At 38.7% G+C, this 20,719-nt stretch overlaps 2 protein-coding genes and 1 long non-coding RNA gene across 5 annotated transcripts; 1 reads left to right on the top strand and 2 right to left on the bottom strand.

The window, feature by feature from the left end:
* Window positions 1-1,657: 1,657 nt before the first annotated feature.
* On the bottom strand, window positions 1,658-8,857 carry LOC116211619 (poly(A) polymerase I-like). 3 transcript variants are annotated; one of them, XM_031546077.1, is made up of 14 exons: window positions 8,588-8,857; window positions 8,400-8,487; window positions 7,751-7,861; window positions 7,516-7,613; window positions 7,329-7,412; window positions 7,070-7,206; window positions 6,139-6,211; window positions 5,973-6,018; window positions 5,486-5,595; window positions 5,089-5,196; window positions 4,944-5,000; window positions 3,921-3,982; window positions 3,241-3,550; window positions 1,658-2,547 (listed from the first exon to the last, which is right to left on the bottom strand). In XM_031546077.1, the coding sequence occupies exons 1-14, from the start codon at window positions 8,654-8,656 to the stop codon at window positions 2,458-2,460; spliced, it is 1,443 nt and encodes a 480-aa protein (XP_031401937.1). In that variant the 5' UTR covers window positions 8,657-8,857; the 3' UTR covers window positions 1,658-2,457. The 3 variants fall into 3 exon arrangements, with proteins under 3 accessions (XP_031401937.1, XP_031401934.1, XP_031401935.1); XM_031546074.1 differs by having other exon boundaries at window positions 1,658-2,633; window positions 8,588-8,853; XM_031546075.1 differs by having other exon boundaries at window positions 1,658-2,633; window positions 8,400-8,481; window positions 8,588-8,853.
* A 1,729-nt stretch (window positions 8,858-10,586) lies between these two features.
* LOC116210896 (phosphoinositide phosphatase SAC7-like) lies at window positions 10,587-17,692 on the top strand. Its single transcript, XM_031545024.1, has 21 exons — window positions 10,587-11,035; window positions 11,489-11,652; window positions 11,773-11,856; window positions 12,051-12,178; window positions 12,267-12,358; window positions 12,520-12,577; window positions 12,865-12,921; window positions 13,191-13,224; window positions 13,345-13,425; window positions 13,989-14,095; window positions 14,207-14,293; window positions 14,448-14,525; window positions 15,173-15,243; window positions 15,374-15,472; window positions 15,819-15,918; window positions 16,189-16,297; window positions 16,384-16,456; window positions 16,549-16,642; window positions 16,799-16,891; window positions 17,130-17,196; window positions 17,338-17,692. Exons 2-21 carry the CDS (start codon window positions 11,505-11,507, stop codon window positions 17,463-17,465), a joined length of 1,788 nt encoding a protein of 595 aa, XP_031400884.1. The 5' UTR covers window positions 10,587-11,035; window positions 11,489-11,504; the 3' UTR covers window positions 17,466-17,692.
* A 447-nt stretch (window positions 17,693-18,139) lies between these two features.
* LOC116210897 lies at window positions 18,140-20,292 on the bottom strand. Its single transcript, XR_004157579.1, has 3 exons — window positions 20,095-20,292; window positions 19,812-20,017; window positions 18,140-18,629 (listed from the first exon to the last, which is right to left on the bottom strand). It is a non-coding gene; the product is annotated as an uncharacterized LOC116210897 (long non-coding RNA).
* Window positions 20,293-20,719: the final 427 nt, after the last annotated feature.

Below are 20,719 nucleotides of genomic sequence, written 5' to 3'. Positions count from 1 at the left end.
GTGATCATTAATATTTATAAAACTTGAACCCGTGGCCATTAATAGTGCGGAAAATTATTTGAAGCAGCCTGGATGGCTTTAAATGCAATCTTTCATATACGTAAAAATCGTGCTTGTAATTTTTCTATATGGTATGGCAAAATGACCACTTTTTTCCGGTAATGAGCAAAATGACCCTTTCTTTTTCTTTTTTTTTTCATTTGAAATTTGAATGTATTTCTTGAAAATTTTCTATTTTATTACAGATGAAGATATTAAATATATTCTGTCTCAATGGCTTTTATTTCCTAAATGATACATTTTCCCGAAAATTCCCAAAATTATATCTACTCAAACAACAGCGTGTGTATACATATATATATATATAGCATCATCGTCTTCTCATATGTCATTTTATATCAAGTGAGCAGTCGAGCGTACTCAGAGTGAGGAACCCATTGAAAAACAAGTTGCTGTTATTCGACAGGATCACGCTAAAGTTACTTGCTCGGTAAGATATGATATCAACTGTCCCTGTGCCCTCTCCGTGGGCTGTTCCGTGCGGCAATCCATTCGGGAACATGATGTGCCCAGCTAACAATGGAGCGTTCTGCCTTTGGGTCCCTGCCAATATCGTCCCCGTGTTAGCCTTCAGCGAGCAGCTATGGGACATCATGGAATGCAAGCCTAGGCTGGTCCCGTGGAGATTTCAACCACGGGGGTGAGCAAAGATCAATGTCGATGGGAGCTCATTCTCAAACGAGTGTGCCGGTGCAGGTGGAATCATTTGAGACCATAGAGGAAACTGGGTGGCCAGGTTCTCCTCCAATATCGGCTTCCAGAACCTGCTTTATGCAGAGGTCTGGGCCATCAAGCAAGGCTTGGAACTCGCAAACGAGCAAATGGGGTTTGTAGGATTCATCGTAGAGTCGAACTCTCGAGCGGCAATCAAGATGATCCAGGGCAACTCTCCCAGAGAGACCGATTGCCACTCAGCACTACTTAAAGAGATCGAGAAACTTCTCGTCTCTCTTGCCAAACAAGATAAGATTTGCAAGCTGCAGCACATCTTCCGTGAGGCAAATGAGTTTGCTGATTTCTTGGCGAAACAGGGAGGGCAACAGTCCGAGGAACTCGAGATCCGAGAGGAGCAAACAGCGCAACTCCACTTACGGTTGCACGCATCGAGAGGGTGCATTTACGTTCATGGAAGTTGAGAGGCATTATCGGTTTTTGCAGTTATTGCAACATCAAGAGAAGAGACGATATCTAAAAATGTCAATATCCGGTTACATGTGATCAAGACGGCGCGTCATCTGTGATCGTGATAGTTGAGTGGAATCATAACAGGCGTGTCTATGTTCATGACAGTTAGCATCGGCTCCTTAGAGAAGACGATACCCACGAGGACGGCCAATATTAGTTCAATTATGTTGAGATTACGTGGTCTTTGATCCTCGGTGGACTAAGTACGTAGCATATCAACTATGGTTCGAATCGAAATCATAAGTGATATAAATCTGTTTTGAGCTGTATAGTTTTGAGATGGACATTTTAGCCTCAACTCCTATTGAAATGGTACGAATTTTTTCCAACGACTTTCAATTATAACATTTAATTTCGAGCCTGATCATTTCCGTTTTGTGTTATATGACCTTACTGAGCAGGGAAAGCAAAATTTCATACAAATATCACAGCTACCGAACCATCGATGTTAAAAGCACCACCAAGATATCTATCCTTGAGAAATTTGTGTACACAAGCAGAAACAGGGAGTAATACATAAGTACATATAGTCAATCAAAATCCGAAGAGATTACTCGGGGAAGTGGGGCAGTGAATGCCTTCACATTCGGGCTTAAGCTTCAGATTACACATGGTTTACTGAAAAGCCAATTGCGTCAGACCGGGTATATCACCTCAGCACCCTGCCCGTGCTACCTATGATTCCCGCTTCCCTGTCTGGTTTTCCTACGAGTCTGTAGTAGCTATACTTCATAAGTTTTTACCAGAGGAACTCGACAGTCAGCAGTAAGCCCGAAAACACAATCAGTCGAGCAGATCAGACAGCGAAGGAAGCATTATTTTGCCTCTTCGGTTGATTTTCAATCATTTGGCTCTTTTGCCTTGCCAACCACCTCAATCCTGTCAACAGGACCATTTCCTTTGTTTCCAAAAATGGATTTCTGAATCTTTGCTGTCCTTTCCTTCTGGGCTTCCTTCCCCAAGACCACACTTTTCTTCCTCCAGGACGCCCGTGATTTCTCAGCAATTCCATGGTATCCCCATAACTCAAGGGCCGTTCTTTTCCTCAATCCCTGTTCTGTGGGAACTCGCAGTGTCATTGACAAGTCCGCCACTGCATCTCGATGTAACTTTTTGGGTCTGGAATGCTCCTCCGCTGCTGTCGAATCAAAGAGTGCCACCCCATCACTTTGTTTATTGACTGCGACTTTACCATGTTCCCTCCTTTCTACCTCAATAGACTCTACTCCGACATGATCCGTGCCACTCATGGTTTCGAGAATAATTTTTCCCAAGAGAGATCTTGTCTTGCTCAGTGATTTCCTGCAGGACGACTCTTCGTTATTTCTGGAATCAAGCACTTCAAAAATCCGTTGAACATCGTTTACTGCCTTCTTCGGTACAAAAACCTATACGAGCACAAGCAAAGGAAAAGATATACACGTGAATCAGACTACAGACAATGGCATGGTTTTTTCCCCCCAAAATCTGTTTCTGAAAAACAAGGTCTAACAAAAGGTATAAGAAGAGCCCGTATTCTCAATCATGTGGTCAAGTCACCCTTCTCAAAGAGGCCGTGGCTTCTGCCTTTGTGCCAGAGCATTTAATCACGAAGGAAAATTTAAAAATCCATAGCAACTTCAGTACATAAAAAACAAGAGGGAGACAACTATGATCTACTGACCAAGAGGAATCTACTGTGAAATCTCCACATGCCTATTCGAGTTTTAAAGCTATAAAGTCACACACTGATATGGAATGTCTGCAGCCATGATTTTCAGTACAGAACCTGACAATCAACTGGCCATGGTATGAATTTATGGGTTCAGTTCAATGTAAAAACCATTTCTTCATACAGATGTAGCACATTAAAGAGAATGCAACACGTTGAAAGCTAGAAATATCCAGTTCACTGAGGAGCTAGCATTAACCAGCAGTTTCAATGGTCATATGAGCATCCAGTTTCCCCACAATATAACAATGCCTAAGTTTAAGAGTTTCATGATTTGTACTTACCAAGTAGGAACACGAGGAGAGACTGTATGCGGACATTGACTTGGTGAGGCTCTTGCTGTCACTTAAGGTGGTCACTGATTTATTGACCAAAGCTGCTAAATTGCTAACTTTGTCCGCTAGTTTTGCCACTTCATAGTTAGATGATGATCCCAAGATCTCAGGCACGAAATGTACGCCATGGTTTGCCTTGTTTCTTGCATATTCAACTCCTTCCTTCCATCCAAAGTGCAGAATGGAGCCAAAAGCCTGAACAACTATAGCATCTTGAGGGCGACGTACTAGTGCCTGGTGAAATGCCAACAGTCCGATCCTGCCAATATTCTATAGATTATATTTGATTACCTTAAGATGGAAAGCACGGCAAGGCTAAACAACCAGTAAATATAATAAGGATAGTTGTGAAAAATCGAATGTGCTTAAATTCTACCGACAGGCCAGCTAGGAGTAGCTGATTGGTTTTAGTAGCTATTTGAATAACTGCACAGCATAATCAGTACTTTCAGTTCTAGTGGTTATACAGGTGAGCCTCAAGGGATGTAGATTGACATTCAGAAGATTCTTTGAGACTTGTCAAAGCCTGAAACAGAAACACGACTCCCAAAACGAAGTACCGTTGCAAATGGACATCACAACAATAAAGACTCCTAAGAATTAATTTGTAAGGAATGAGAATTACTTACCAGAGAATACTTTTTGAGGGTTCACCACAAGAAACCCATTTGTCCATATTGGAGAACAGTTTCTGCCAAAGAACAGATCATCATTTCAGATAGAAGGAATTGGCAAGAATCTTCGATCCACCAAAGCTGCTATATTGAACCTTCTTGAGTTAGTCTCATCTTAGGAACCATGTACATTCCCAATATCAGAAAATCCTAGAAAAAACTGTCTACTTTGAGATGAGATTTACATGTTCTTTTGAGTCCACCATTATTTTCAGCAACTAAGTGATAGCATGACGAAACCCTGCAATTCTAGGCAATCTAACTATTCAAATTGTCCCAAGGTTCACTATTCCTCATAGATATCAACTATAATATATAAAAGCCGAGGTATGATACAAGAATGTGCCATGACTCACTTTTTTTTAAAGCCTAAGCTTGTGGTTTCTCAGACAATTAAATTTTCCAAAGGAGATTCATGTATTTGATTCCAATCAAAAGCAAAACCAAAACATTGTTTATGCCAGTTTACTCAGCATCCCCAACTTTTCAAATATCTTTTCTTCCCAAACAAAGGAAACTGCTAAACCCGACTTATTTTTGTATAATTCAATTCAAGTGTCACAGTCATAATTTTGTTCATATATTACTCAGATTGATTATGTATTTAAACACATATAAAATTATTTTAATAAAAACACACAAGCAACAAGAGAGAAATCCATATTGACCATTCTTAACTTTATTAAGTTCTTCCAGTTTTCTTATTATTTTATTTTTAATAAAATAATGATATTTATATATTATATTAATTTATAAAAAATAAATGCATGCTAAAAGTTTTCCGTAAAAGAATAGTTTTTTCATTTCACAAAAAATATCCCAAACTCTCTCAAAATATATATATAAAAAAATCACAATAAATTAATTAGACAATTTCTCAAACCCGAGCAACTCGCAGGTCTGGACCTAGTATCTTTTTTTACATGGTGATAAGAAAGGGAAACTCTTCTTTGTTGTTTCCTGCTAAAGGGAGCTTACCATCAACATTGATGAACTATAAGATGAAACCCCATCAAGTTGATCAAGGTATGCTGCCTGTAATCAGAATGCATGTGAGAATAAAAGCTACAAAATTCCAGTTCAAGCAGCACAGAATGCACAAGTATAAAAAAAACCCACTTACTTGAAGCGGAAGCAAAATTTCAAGCAGCCTGAATCTCCACAGTAGATGAAGAGAAGGCTCAGCAGCTCCATAAGACAACATATAATTGATTTCCATCATTATCCTGTCCTGAACAAGAATATAGTCATTTTCCACAGGTTGTGTTGTTGAGCAACATATACAAAATTTGAAAGACATCATCAAGGGAAACACTATAAATTCATCGACAACCAATTCATAAGCATGTCTCCTTAAATTCTTGTATAAAGGGATGGAAACATTTTGAAAAGGAAGCCTCACATAAACTAGATCATTGTTCATGAGAATTTGATCCGACTCTCATCCCATTTCATCCTACCAAAAGTGTCTTTATACCATTTCTCTTTTTACTTTTCCCTTTTTAACGCCTTCAAGATACCTGGGGCAAACACTTGATAGTAGATGAAAGGCTACGAATTGCGTCTTTTGTGTCCTCCGAAAGCTTGAGACCCAAACGAGCCGCAATCCTCAAGCCACGTAAGATTCTTGCTGTATCAAAGAGGAGATCAAATGAAACAGAGCTTTAAAAGTTGCTTCAATAGTTGCTACTTCCAATAATTATGTTTCACATTTCTAAAGCCACGTTTGGTAAAAAGGAATTGATGGAACCATCAGGCAATAACACCAAGTTCATTCAATATCTGCGTCGGCCCATTCAACATGTGACATGAGTCTAATACTCCATTTATTATGCTTTGGACTTCTATTAGCCCGTTATAGAGCCAGGGCAATAGCATTTGGGCAGGCATTTGTACAATTTGACAAGCTTTTGGGTACTTTTCTTCTAAATTAATAAAGCCCAGTCTTGATTATTCGGGAAAGAAGAGTGATGTAAGAATATATAGACAAAAATTAGCAGTAAATACCACAGTCCTCTGTAAAAGATGATTGTGCAGGGATCAGAGTCCTCAGCTGGCACAAATCAGACAATACGAAACCAAAATTAGAAAAGAGTCCACTTTAAGGAATTAAAAAGACATAAATAACATAACAAATTTGAAAGGGGAACAGTAGTATAGAGCAAAGAATCACCGTCAAAGATTTTAAGTCTCGCAGCCCATCGGAATAGTCATAAATTTTATGCATGAACGGATCCAAGAATAAGCTGTATTCAGAACATAAACAAAATAAATTTCATGTTTTAATATATAGCAGAATAGTTCAGAATTTTCTTGCAAGTATGTTGATGCTACGTTTGGAAAATTAGCGGGGGGGTGCAAGGAAGGGCACCCCGCGAGTTTTCACAGATATCAAAGCCTACCCTGTAGCAGTTTCCTGACCATCAGATATGAAATTTAGCAGTTAACTCAGGTGGCAGAACCCACCAGAAAACCATGTTGATCCTAGATTTTAAATATTCTATTGGAACCCGATGGATTTAAAGAAAAGTATATCACACGTCTTTGGGATAAAACAATGGTCAAAATACAAAATAAATGAGAATTAGAAGAATTAGAGAAAAGAGATAGGAGAGTTTGCATAGCTCCCCTTTGGGACTTTGTGGGGCTTGAAGAAGCAAAAGGGAAAATGTAAAAGATTAAGGTTTGAAAGATATATTGGCATAAGGGTTGAGATCAAAACCTTTAACTTGAATGATCAGACAAAGTTTAGTCTTAAAATAAAGAAATAAAATTATGATCTTTAAGCTATTTGGGACAAAAGTAAAAGGACAAAAGTAATATAACTTTAATAGCAATGCGGGCTCTAGGTGGCTAGAGAATTGGAACAAGTCGTCCAGAATGCAACCTAATATCACCAGTTCCATTCTTAAAACCACAATTTACACAGTCCATGAGAGGGATCACCCAGAGATCAAGAGATAAAAATAAAGTACAATGCATTCCTGGGATAACTTACACATATGCACACTCCTTAATATTATTATCATCATGGGTATATGTTGAAATCCTATCCGATGCCAGAGGTGGCTATTCTTAGAAAATGTAGACAAAAAAAAAATCACCTGTTAACGGTGAAGTCCCGTCTCATTGAATCCCTCCAGCGAATAAAGTCTTTTTCACTACTACCACTTGGGTTAGGAGGCAAAGCAATCTCCTTTGCTTCTTCAGCAATTTCCTCTGCTGTTTTGAAACTGGATACCTATTAGAGAACATAAGAAACTCGAGCAAATCGAACCAGAACTCCACAGAAACTTTCAAGTCAATCAGTTATTGCTCAAATAAATTCGTCTGCCTTATTGATCGTTTGCTTCAGCTGCTTACCTCCACAACAGAACCTTTAATCCAGACCAGACATATAGGAAATCTTCTTCCAACAATTTGAGCACGACGGAATTGGCTTTTTACCTGTTCAAATATGTTGGAAAATCAGAAACAGTTTGAAATTCCCCACTTCATTTTCTCTCCTATATCATCTGATTATTCAACGAAGACAAGAACAGTTATAAACCTTCTGAAGGTTGGCAGTCGTGATCACATCAAAATCTTTCGGAGTTCTCTTCAGAAGCAAATCTCTTACGCATCCACCAACTAAGTAGGCATCAAAACCTGCATACCATTGAACCAATAATTCTCCAACCATCTAGAGCCATTAATTATGTTAATTATCCCTAACAAGATCACACGGCACAAACAATGTTAGGAAGGTGAAACCCTGGCATGTTGGCTATGAAATAGACTAGGACCTTCATGCCGAAGAATTGCCAAGACAGTCGAAGCGTACTCAGGAATCATTGACCTGGTAATCCCAAAGCGCCTCGAATCAAACTTTTTCCACTTTGATACATCGACCTCACCTAGATCACCATTGAAACTTACATCAAATGAGGATGCTTGTAACAGTTATGGCCCAAATGTCATGAATGCAACTTCATGGTCTAATGATTCATGAGTTATTCTGTTCCATTTTCTTGTCATTTCATCATAATAATCTGCCATTTAGCTCGTGGAAAAGAAGATGTAACCATGACAACTACAGCTCTATGCTCCCATGCTAAAAAATTATTCTGCGCGATGGCACAGAACCAAGAGACGAAACACTTCGTTATCGTTGAGAGATACAAGCTCTTCAGTAAATCCCGAATCTCTTTGTTTTGATATGTCATTTCCTTTTTTAAAATTTTTAATGCTTCATTAGTTTCCCTTAATTCATCTCAGTACAGCAACATTATCAATGAAACACCATGCTTCGGTTCAATGCAGGAGCACAAATGCCTCCGAGGCTGCCAAAAGAAAAACACTTTTTTTTCCCACAAGAGAACCAGAAATCTCACGCCCCCAACAATCTCTGCATAGCAAGAGAACACAATTGATGGATTGCAGTGCAAGCATTACCGATACGTTGAGGAGACTCGGAACCCATCTCGGTGATAACCGGAGTGCGCGATCTGCTTTCAGCTGCTACGTGATTGAACCTCTGAACCTAGAAAAGGAAACAACCACAAAGAGAAACAAGAATGTCCACCAACTGTTCGACGAATAGCCTCAACCAAAAGTGAGATAGATAGAGCAGAGTGATAGACCGGAAAGTGGAGTAGGGCTTTCAGCCGGAACAGAAAGCCATGCTTGGTGTTCCTAAAGGACATCGCCATGACCAGAGGAGACCATCACCGAAGTGGGAAGAAGAAGAAGTAAAGCTGGAAGAACGCTTTCTGTGGCGCGAACTGTTTTCCCTCCTCGTTTTCTTGGAAAACTCTTTTTCCCTGTTTTTTGTTTTCCGGTTTCTCAAATTTTCAGGCAAGTCTTTGTGGTTGTTCGGCTCCGCGACAGCGCGCATCCGTCGCCGACTCTCCGCTGTGCGTGAAGCTTCTTATCAGGGGGTGCCCGGAAATTTCATTTTGGCCCCTAAATTTTGATGATATTACTTTTATACCACAAGGTTTGACATTATTTTCATTATATAGCCATATAGTTTGATATTATTTCCATTTTACACCTTGAAGTTTACGATATGGTATGCCAATATCGGGATACAATTTCGGTCCATCTTCCTTGGGCTGCTCCTCGAGCATATTAGATCATTGTATCGGCTAGGAGTTCATGGTGGACCATCATTGTATCGGCTAAGAGTTTATGGTGGACTTGACTATGTGCTTACTTGCACAATATAAAATTCATATTCTCTATTTCGATACTTTATTTTCCATGACAACAACATGCTGAGTGCAGTTAGTAAGAAAATTTTGAATATAAATGACTCATCGTATTCTAAGGTAGTTAGTAATAAAACTTTGAATATAAATGACGCATCGTATTTTAAGGTGAAAAGTAAGCATAAAGGTAGATGTTCTATATAGTATCGGTCAATGTTAATATAATGTAGTCGTAGAACCGTGATGTCCATAAAATTCTTATTTATAGGATATCCCATATCCAACAGTGAATTTAAGTTTCATATTAAAAAAAATATGATCATATCAGTTGGGATTCTCAATGATAATTGATCAAAAAAAATCAAAAATTTCACCGTAACGATTTTAATGGTTCATAAATAACATGAATAGAAACACTCAAATGGTTCATACCAGAACGATATTTGGTGAAATAAAACCAATTTAGAGAAGGAATTACAGCTAAAGAGGAGGAATATAAAATTTCCCGAATACTTTTTTTATGGGATATCGCTTTTACATGTGCCATGACAACATTCTCAAATAATGCAAAACAACTAATCACAAATGAGGCGGCAAATTCCCTCCAACAATCTATTCTTTTATTTTTCTTAATCCATGAAAAAAGGGGCCAACGTTATTCCTTTTCTATATTGCCAAAATACAATCATTTCTTAAATGATCAAATAATGAGAAAATATGGTTATAAATTTTGAAATATGTGAAGTTTTCCTTATAACTCTTCCACCATATGAAGATCCCCACAATTCTCATTCTGTAAAAAAGACGAATTGATTCTATGAAGGAAAATCTATTTCTATTTACTTATCCATGTTGCGATGATTCGAGACAGAAAGAGTTCAAGATGATTACAACCGTTTGCTCTAAATATTTATATTATTTGAATAGGATAAGAATTGTACGATCTATTATTTTTACATTAACATTATTTTTAATAATTTTTTTATAAAATAAGATTATATTTATATTTATATTATCTGTGATTTATAGTGTTATAAAATATTACACAGAAAAAAAGAAAAAGAAAAATGTTATAGAATATACTTTTCACAAATAAGAAGTCTTAAAAATGAAATTAGTTTTTCTGTCGTCCTATATTTACTGAAAACTCCGTCATACGGAGTGAATCCATAATATACAATCAATGGAAAGACTGAAAATGGAAAACTCAAATTCTTGTTTTTTTTTTTGTGCATATGAAAATGGTTGTTAGTATTTACCATGAAAATGTCATGCTTATCCAAAAAAAAGTCATAAATATAGGTCCAATCCTCTGTTATTCCTCATTTTTTCCCTATTTTTATATGTAGATAATCGTAGATTTTTCCATTTATAGGATATTTTTTTTTCAAATACTACCAAAAAAAAGAAAAAAATGGAAAAAGAAAAAAAGAGCATAGTAATTTCTTCCCTCTCTCCCCGAAAGTGTGCGAGTTGAGTCGACGACGGACGGACGGTGAAGGAAATATTCAACGATCACCGGCGCGTCAGCCCCCGAGCGACGAGTAACTGACCGCCACGTGTCAAGGGCCTTCCGGTTCCGAGAAGAAGGCGACATCGTCGGTTAAAACTTTCCGCCCAAAAATTCAACCTGAAACCCCCCATTCTTCTCTCTTTCAAACGATCCCGCGGGATGAGATTTGTCCGCAAGATAGACCCTTTGATCAGCTGAATCCCCCCAGAGGCGACAGCTTCTCTCCCCCTTCCTCTCTGCCACTCTATCCAAAAACAGAGGAAAGGAAAATCTTTGTTTCATAGTCTCTGTTCTTTGTGGGGTTGGTTGATTGGATCGGATCTTGGAAAATTTGCTGTCAAGATTGGATATTGATCTCAAATCAGGTGACCCTTTTGGCTGTCTTGTCCCTCTGTCATGTTTCTTGTCGTACGGAAGTTTCCTTTTTACTTGGTTTTGTTTAGCTCAAGCTCCATCGAATAGCATGTTCTTGAATCTCTCAAAGTAATGGTTTTGATTCGCAATTGTGGGAGGCATTGATTCAAGTTTGGTTTTGATTTGACATTTCATACTCTGCCAGCTCAAATTTCAGCTCCTACGCATAAATGTTGTATTTGTTATGTTAAGATCTCTCAGACAAGATGCGAACAGAAGAGAATTGAATGCAAGATCTTGTTGCCGTAATCCCATGTCGAGAATTTGCATTGCTGCTTGCCAATTCTCGAAAAACTTAGAGGATCTGCAGATAGAGAATGTTTTTAAATGTTAGTTTGGTAGCATTTGAGGTGAGGGTAAGTTACAGATTTGGCAATGGTTTTGATCCAAATTAGTGTTTGCAGTGAAACAACCCCAATTATGATGGAGAGGGCAGATTCTGGGCAGAAGCTGTTCACTCGCATGAGACTCTGGGAATTCCCCGAGCAGTATGTTGTCGAGCCTACTGACGGGTCCAGTGGGTCCTTTCTATCGATCAGCCGCAACGATGGGTCTATGAAGCTGACTGGTGCGACGCTTCATCTTTTTCAATATGATACTGCCAAGAAGTTCTTCATCACTTGGTGCTCATGGATCTTTTGCTGAGTTTCTTTGTTTTATTAATTTGTTTTTTACATTTCCAATGCAGATGATCTTCCGGAATGCAGTTCCGTTCGAGTCCCAAAAATTAGAAACATTTATGGTGTAATCGGGATGTTAAAGCTCATCGCAGGTTTTGTGACCAATCTTTTTCTTTGAAATTCGTGTCTTATTTTCTTCTCACTTGCTTGAAATTTGTTAATTTGATATGTGGTCGCTGCTTCCTGGCATTGCATGAGCCTGGTTTTAATCCTGATGCTGGAGTATTAACTCATATCCGATCAATCTTTTCAGAATTTTGATGGTTTGTGTTTCTTGCTCTCTTAGGGTCTTATCTGATAGTTATAACCGGGCGTGAGTGTGTTGGGTCATACATGGGGCATCCTATCTTTAAAGCCACTTCCTTGAAGATTCTTCATTGCAATCACGCACTTAAGAACTCTCCTGCGGAGCAGGTCAACCTTTCTAATTCCTCTACAATAGAATATTTAATTGCTTAAAATATACAAGTTAGCTAACTTTCTGTTACAAAATGTTCTGCAGAAGAAAGTGGAGACCGAATTCTCTGAGTTGCTCAATGTTGCAGAGCATACTCCTGGGCTATACTTTTCCTATGACACCAATTTAACTCTAAGGTAAAAACTACTTTTATAGAACAATTTCACTATTCTTAGTCATGCCATAACTCTACAACATCTTGGAGTTAATACTGGTTTTTGATAAAGCCACGTGCAATAGGAATTTACTCAACTCCTCTTTAATGGCTGTTCTCATTTCTAAGTATTTGCATGTGCAGTTCTCAACGATTGCATGAATTGGGCGATGAGTCAAAACTGCTTCCTCTCTGGAGACAGGTAACCATTCTAGTAGAGTAGCTTCAGTCTTTTAATGTTGATGTTCTTTACTATTCTCTATCTGCTCTGTCCGGGGGAATTAATATATTTGATGTATTATATTTACTTCAATTTAGTATTCCTCTCCTGCATCCTCTATCTAGTCGGTTCCTTCCTTAAGTAGGGGATGGAATAAGGTTTGTTTTATTTATCTCGCAGTGTATGAAGCTAAAGATATACTCTGTGGATCTTGATTTGACATAAGTCAGTACTTCTAATTGCCTCACCCAACTTTTCTTTTGCTGCAGGCTGACCCAAGGTTTCTTTGGAATAATTATTTATTGGAACTTCTCATAGATAACAAGGTTCGTCATTCGCTGGAGTTCATGTCACTGTAAAAAGTCCTCCATTTCTATTCTCTTCAATTTTTTCCAGAATAATATAGGCAAGTTTCCATGCTTTCACAAAACACATTTTCATCATTTGAGGTGAAATCCGATCACTTGTTACCTTATTGTTTTCTGTTTTTCTTTAAGAAAGAAAAATGTAAAACCGGAGCATATTTAACTAATCATACTCTATCCTTTGTTCTCCTATGGGGTTACTGATGATGATTTTGTGTTTCTGTTTGCAGCTCGACCCTTACTTGCTTCCTGTAATCCAAGGGAATATCCTTTCAGTTTAAGCATCTGTTCGTTCTGTAATTTAGCTTCTATTGATGACATCTGATGGATATTTTTCTGATATTCATCTTATGAAACTTGATCTTTCCCTTAACTATTTGCTACGCTTTCAACATTTTCAAGCCGCAATTGGAAAAGATATTGCCGATGTTACTTTGATTGCACGGAGGTGTTCAAGGAGAAATGGTAAGTCAGAATTCTTTTTTAGCTCTGAATCTGTTCTGCAAGCTTCTTCTGAAACTTCTGCTTGGCCAAGCATGAAATGTAGATGGAAAAATCTGGTATCCATTTGGGTCAAAGCCATGTCTCTGAAAGTCTGCTGAAATAGCTGGTCAGGTCTTTCTGACCTGTGCCTGGAGCCCTATTTTGGACTTGTCTTCTTGGAAACTAGCGTGCAAATCAACCTATTGAGTTGGCTCATTCGTGTTGATTTTCTGAGTCAGAACTGGTTGGTTCTTGCTCGAATCCAAACCTTTTTTTACCTTATATTTTAAATAATATATTTCATTTATATTTTAGAAAACTCGGTAGACTAAGAAGCCCAATAAGAACCCGTGAACCCATAGCTTGACTTGGCTCTATGTTTAATCCAGTTTCAAAAACTATGGATGAAGGTGATAATGCCTAAACAATCCCTTGTTCAAGGCATTGCCACATGGTCTACGTGAATCAGTTACCCGTTCTCATCAATGTGAAATAAATAAATTTTAAAAAAAAAAGACTTATTGTAATCTTATTTTTCTATCAAGGCACTCGGATGTGGAGAAGAGGAGCAGACTCTGACGGCTATGTTGCTAATTTTGTGGAAACTGAGCAAATAGTACAAATGCACGGATACACTGCATCATTTGTTCAGGTAGTTATCGATCTCTAATTTATATAAAGTGACAGATTTCATTAATGGTTTGTGGTGGAATAATAGTTCATTACTCTAGACTTGCATTTTTCGCTCAATTTTCTTTCCCAGATTCGAGGATCCATTCCATTTACCTGGGAGCAAATTGTTGATTTGACGTATAAACCCAAGTTTGAGATTGTCAAACCCGAGGAAGCTGTAAGCATCACATAATCCTCACCTTTAATATTTCTGTATAAATAAATAAATAAATAAATAAATATAATATATATATATATATATATTTCTTCTGGATTTGCAACCATTCTAAGACTTGGTCGCCTATTGATGTGATTAAATAAATGTTATGCAGCCCCGAATTGCTGAGCGTCATTTTCTGGATTTGAGGAAAACGTATCGGTCCATATTGGCTGTTGATCTCGTCAATAAGGTGCTTATATTCTCTTCCAAATTCATAAACTTATTAAGGTGGTATATAATATATTTTATATATTACCCACTTACAGTCTCATGGCCTTTCGGCTATACTGGAATAGAGAGGGAATGCAATTTCCTAAAAGTATAATTTCAAGACATTCCATTCCATCTCCTCATCATTTTAGAGTTCAATATGTGTCAACAAGGTACTCTACACTTGGTAGGGACAATTGTTAGACCATATTTGGCAGGAGGACATAGAGACATATTGAAAGAAGTGGAATGGAACACATTCATTAGGAATGGAATGGAAACGAATTGAATCAGCGATAGAATATATATTCCAATGCAATGTTCATAGCCAAATCGAGGTCAGAAATTTGCCTCCCTCATCCCGTTCTCGATTTTGCTAACCTAGGGCTAGATCAGAGCTATGTGAGGCCGATTTTGCCTGGATCTAACCGCTCCATGGCAATTTCACCAATTTGAAGGATAAGCGTTCCAATAGAATGGCCATTCCATCTCCCAAATGCAGCCAAAAGATGGAGTGGAGTCAAGCCTGCTGTTCTGATTTAATTCCAGCCCACCAACACGACCTTGCACTACCACCCAACACTTGAAGTAAATTATTCAGATTAACACCATCTATCTTTTTATCAGCATGGAGGTGAGGGGCGCCTAAGTGAAAAGTTCTCAAACGCAATGCAACGTGTTAGTAGTGATGATGTAAGGTAGAACTTCCCTTCATGAAATTCTTTCTGACTTTGCTCTCTAAACTTTTGTCCCCAATCTTTTGCTTTGTATCTTTATTCTTATTTTATCCACTTCAGATCGATGCTGAAGATCTTCTTGTTACTGTAGATATGTGCACTTTGATTTCCATCACATCTGTGGGCACGTTCATTTCGAGCGCCTCTCTATCCTCTACGAACAAATCGAAGACTTCCTTGAAAAGAAAGGGTAAGGTTTGTTTTCAGTTTCTGAACATATAATTCTGTATGGGTGCGTCTAGTGTAAAGAAACCAAAGTTCTATGAATTGGAATCATTACATAAGATGGAATATTTTATATGTCGATTCCCATTATATTCTCTTTCATCTACATTATATCGCGGACAGCATTAGATGAATCGAGCCACTCAGTATATGATTTTTCTTGAAGCGTAAGCCCTGTAGTTTGATAATACCATTTCTATTTACATCTGACCATTTTCAATCCCATTCTGTCTCAGCTTCCGAGATGCATCTTTCTAAGTTTGGTTATTTTCTCAATATTAATTATTGTTCATTTTTCTTTGAGATTGCAGTTACCTTCTATTGAATGAGAGAGGGGAGAAATTAAAGGAGCAGCTTGGAGTTGTGAGGGCAAACTGCATTGATTGCTTAGACCGTACCAATGTCACTCAGGTAGTAAAACTTCGATCAAAGAGAACACCTTCCTTGACTCTGTCTAATTTATTAGGAATTCAGTTAGTCTTTCTTACGAGATAAAAAGAAATTCTTAGATTGCGAATTTCCTTATCTGGCAATTTTAGATTGCGATTCATCTAATTGATTTTCATGATTTGGGAACATTAAGTTGGTTAACCCCTTTCCTAAAAATTGATTCGAGATCGTTTCTTTTTTTTCCTTTATTTTCGATGTTCATATTAAGGTTTTTCTAATATGTATTTGCAGAGCATGATTGCTCGAAAAGTATTGGAGTGGCAGCTTAGAAGGATGGGTGTCTTTGCTGCTGAAGAAACAATCAATATGCACCCAAATTTTGATGATAACTTCAAGATCTGTGAGTAATCTCAAGTTTCTGGAATCACCTTTGGCATGGGAAAATTGAAATATTAACTTTCTGATTATTTTTCCTACAACATTTAGTGTGGGCTAATCACGGAGATGATATAAGCATTCAGTACTCCGGAACTCCTGCTCTAAAGGGAGATTTCGTCAGGTACTCCACCAATTTTATACATGTTCTCATACTAATAGTAGTCTAAAATTTGTTTTCTAAAAATCTAACATCTAATTTGAACATTTTGCTAGGTATGGGCAAAGAACAGCCCAAGGGATGCTTAATGATTTCAAGAATGCCCTCATGCGGTATTACTTGAATAATTTCGTTGATGGAACCAAACAGGTCAGACTACAGACTGGCTTCAGTATGTAATGACGGAAATGCACTAATTTTGCGCCCAGAATTATTTTGGTGACTGTACTATTATTTGTTAGTCTGAACAAGAATATTGGTTTTTCCATGCTCATACTGAAGTAACTTTCTCATGAATAAATGAAGGACGCGATTGATCTTCTGCAAGGGCATTACATTGTTTCAGTGAGCCGAGATTTGACCGCTCCATCACAGCAAGGAGGGCTCGAGGCAGTCGCTGTGAGTACATAATTTAGTTGAAACATTATACTTTCACTCCACCAACATAGTTCAGTCACAGTTAATTCTAGTAATTTAATTTTCTCAAATAACACCTGCCTTAGTAGAAAACGATGCAACCTACGAGCAATTTGTTACATAATGTAATCAGTCTCTTGAATGTGGTACTGAAGCATGGGACCTGTTTTTCATCTCAGAAACTGTTTGTTTATTCTACCGTTTTCTGATTATGTTTCAGTCATTTCCCGTGGCGCTTTCTGTCGTTATGGCTGGACTCTTCCTTGCATATGTCTCTTTACGACAAGGTAATGAACTAAACTTTTATCGGACTCGAGCAAAATTTTATCTCGTCAATGGCAACTTTATTAATGGTAACTGTTACCAACTGGCTTGTTAAGTTCCTTGTGATTTCTCAACTCTGCTCGGGCGATTTTCTTCTCCTGCAGGCCCACTGAGTTTCCAGCGAGTGCTCTTCTCATTACTTTGTGCGGGCATGAGCGTCGGGATAGTATTTTTCGTGAAAGTCAATGGTCGGGTCTTCTGCAACAGGCCCCGCCTCCACAAGCCCCGCTGATCTCAAGCTTAATGATCTCCAAAGGGCTTTTCTCGTACTGTTAAAGCATATTCAATTGGTTCCAAATTTTTGTTCGACACGGTTCAAATATTTGCTGACTCTACAATATTCTTTCTACACACTACGTAATTCAAACATCTCTGCTGACGGCAACTTTTGTATAATTTTACGTTCCTTTTAATGGACAACTCTTTCCAAGGTCTTGATCGGGACTTTGCGTGTCTCAAGCCAACTTCTACAGTTTAATGTTACTGCAGTTGTTTAAAGGCCTAGGAGTGTTTATATAACGTATGTGATGTTCGATGTCTTATTACATTTTATTCATCGTCCTGGAGATAATAGTAGGAGTAGGAAAGGCTGTTAAAGTGTCAAGCGAATGGCGGGAATTGAAAATTTTGATTAGATGAAAGGTCACTGTCAGTCGATATCATATATATGTGATGTTCGATGTCAGTCGATATCCTATGTACGCTTATTAGGGGTGATCGGTTCCGGGTACCCTGTTTTTTTCACGATACCCGGACCCTACCCCGTAAGGGACCGGTTCCAAGATTTTGGAACCAGACCCTACCCTGTTGAATCCTGGAACCGGAACCTACCCGAAACCTGTATTATACCACAGGTTCCGGGTACCCTGTTGGAACCTGTAAACAGCTTTCACAGAGTAGCAGGTATAGCTCTTAAACCAAAAATACCATTGATGCAAAATGTAATCTCATTACAATCCATTAGAAGTCCAGGTACTTATACAGAAACAAAAACGCAAGAGAAGCAGCAAAAAATAGCATATCACAGGGTTCCCAAATCTATCAGTAGGAAACACTTTCGCGGTGAAGTAAAGTCATCTACATGGGCAAAGAACAGGAGATAAACACGACAAACCAATGTAAAAGCAGGACTCACCTGGGCAATCTGACAACCGAACCGCACAGGAGAGAACGGAAAGCAGAGAACGGCGAAACTCAGGGGAGAGATAATTAATGATCGTATTTATACTTAAGTAAGCAACCCACCAATGGCTGGCTTCCCTGACTCTAGAGTGAAATCGAAGCCACTTATCCTGCGAAGCGACGGATTGGAGCGAGAAACTAGCACGGCATTGCCAAAAAACCTCCTTCTTCAGCTTCACAGAAGCAGGGGAGACGGAGGAACGAACAGCGAAATCTATGCAAACAGAAAACGAAATGTAATTTAGGAAGCTATAAAAACGGAACTGAACCAATAGTAAATAACATATAATACGGACTTTGCAGAAAATATTTAGTAATATCAGTACTTCCTACAAACGATCTTTGACCAACTTAAAAAAACGTGGACCCAGAAAATCCGATCTTACACCACCAGCAAACCATGCATCACAAGCTGAGCAATAACTGCACCTCCGACTTATTACCCCATAGCAGCTAAAACTCATGAAGAAAACTTAAGGCCAATTCGAGTGGTTAGACAAACATCTTATACAAGACATACATTCACAGTAAGTCCCGGTGAAAGATGCGGGCAAGAAATACTCCATCAATATCGACTTTCATTCATAGTTATCTCAATAACAACAAATCAAGAACACGATGTTCTTAACCTCCAACTATTAGCATACGTGGTCTAATGATCCTCCCTCAACTGTATAACTTAGAGAGGTCGTAGGTTTCAGAAACCACTTCATGTGGAGGAGTCGCAATTAATGAAATACCTTCCATTATACATATATATATATATATATGTATGTATGGATATATACAGTCTCAGTTAATGGTTCACTTTCGCACATCAGCTGAGATCTCTGCTTCCTCAAAGCGTCTTCTTTGCGGAAGTGAGAACCAGAATATATCAGGAACGTCCTCGGAGACGCAGATCTACGCTTTTATCAGAGCTCCTTTGTTCATCTCTTGTGAATTCATACTCACCCTGAAAGCCACTACTTTCCCAAAGAATTTGTAATGATCCATAACGTTGCATTTTATACCAAAAAAAGGGGAGGGAGTAAAAAAATGAAAGAAAAAAAGAAAAACAAAGTCAGAATCTTAGCCTCCATAGATGCGGAAAATTAATCCTAAAGATCAAGGTTTCCCTCAATCTCCATAGCACAAGCAAAATATACCGTAGGCTTCAATTCGTAGAACCCTCAAGCTTAAATTAGCAACAGCTGAAGAAAAAAAAATTACTGCACATAACCACCGTACGGCCATGACCATAAAGCTAAAGCAAGAATTCAAGGAAGCTGCTGCGGAAAAAAATAACAGAGATTTCGTATCAGCTCAGCTGAAAGACGTGACTGAGGAGCGAAGCGAAACGATCGGAGAAGCCCAAACGTGATTCCACGAAACTTCGTGAAAATCACAGCCTCACCTGGGAACTGTGGAGGGAATCTGAAGCTGATTCTTCTTCATTGCGAGCTCGGAGACTCTCGGCAGCCGAATTCTCCATTGGCTAGCCGGTTCGAAGAGGCAAAAGCTCCGACCGGAGAAGGAATCTTGGAAGGTTTCTGCAGCTCTGAGCTTCAGAGCTTCACTGTGACTGAGCAGTGAAAATGGTGGGCTCACTTCCCGTTTGAACTTCACGTTGCAGAGAGAGAGAAGTTTAGAGATGAGTCTAGAGAGATTCGGATACAAGAGATGAGGCAAAATCTCACCGGTAAAGAGAGATTCAAGGAGAGTCGGAGCCGGAGAGTCGGAGACGAAAGGCGAGCGACGGACGGACGGAGAGGAACTGCAGGGAGAGGGAGTACAGAGTCGATTTAGGGTTGAAGAGGCTGAGACGAAAAGCTGAGCTAAGACCTTGTTCCTTCATGTCTTCCCGATCCAACTGATACTGAGGTAACTTTACCTTCTTTTTTTTTTTTTAAGTAATTACCATCCGGTTCCGGATTCCGGTTCTGGTTCCGGTTTTGGATACCCATAGGCTGGAACCGGAACCGGAACCGGATTTCACCGGTTCTTTATTTTTGATACCCGGACCCTACCCTATTTTCAATACGAGCTACCCGAACCCTACCCTACCGGGTAGGTTCTGACCGGTTCCGGGTATACCCGGTATCCGTGCACACCCCTAACGCTTATATAATGTATGTGATGTTCGATGTCTTATTACATTTTATACATTGTCTTGGAGATGATATATAGTATTAGGAGTAGGAAAAGCTGTTAAAGTGTCACCTGATTGGCAGGAATTGAAAATTTCGATTAGATGAAATGTCGCAGTCAGTCGATATCATATGCATAAATCTTAAACAAGTGCCAGATGAATTTGGGTGGGTC

Source organism: Punica granatum, chromosome 6 (genome assembly GCF_007655135.1).
Source record: "Punica granatum isolate Tunisia-2019 chromosome 6, ASM765513v2, whole genome shotgun sequence".
NCBI classification, from domain to species: domain Eukaryota; kingdom Viridiplantae; phylum Streptophyta; class Magnoliopsida; order Myrtales; family Lythraceae; genus Punica; species Punica granatum.
The sequence above is the reverse complement of the archived record's forward strand: the minus strand, read 5'-3'. Positions and strand labels throughout refer to the sequence as shown.

Excerpts from the sequence above, each read along its gene's own strand:
- LOC116211619 (XM_031546074.1), bottom strand. The coding sequence starts at position 8,656 with ATGGCGATGTCCTTTAGGAACACCAAGCATGGCTTTCTGTTCCGGCTG. Across the intron at positions 7,862-8,399 it reads CGAGTCTCCTCAACGTATCG|GTGAGGTCGATGTATCAAAG; the intron begins GTAATGCTTGCA and ends ATGGTGATCTAG. Across the intron at positions 5,197-5,485 it reads CTATCAAGTGTTTGCCCCAG|GACAGGATAATGATGGAAAT; the intron begins GTATCTTGAAGG and ends ATTCTTGTTCAG.
- LOC116210896 (XM_031545024.1), top strand. The coding sequence starts at position 11,505 with ATGATGGAGAGGGCAGATTCTGGGCAGAAGCTGTTCACTCGCATGAGA. Across the intron at positions 12,578-12,864 it reads TGCTTCCTCTCTGGAGACAG|GCTGACCCAAGGTTTCTTTG; the intron begins GTAACCATTCTA and ends CTTTTGCTGCAG. Across the intron at positions 15,244-15,373 it reads GTTAGTAGTGATGATGTAAG|ATATGTGCACTTTGATTTCC; the intron begins GTAGAACTTCCC and ends TTGTTACTGTAG.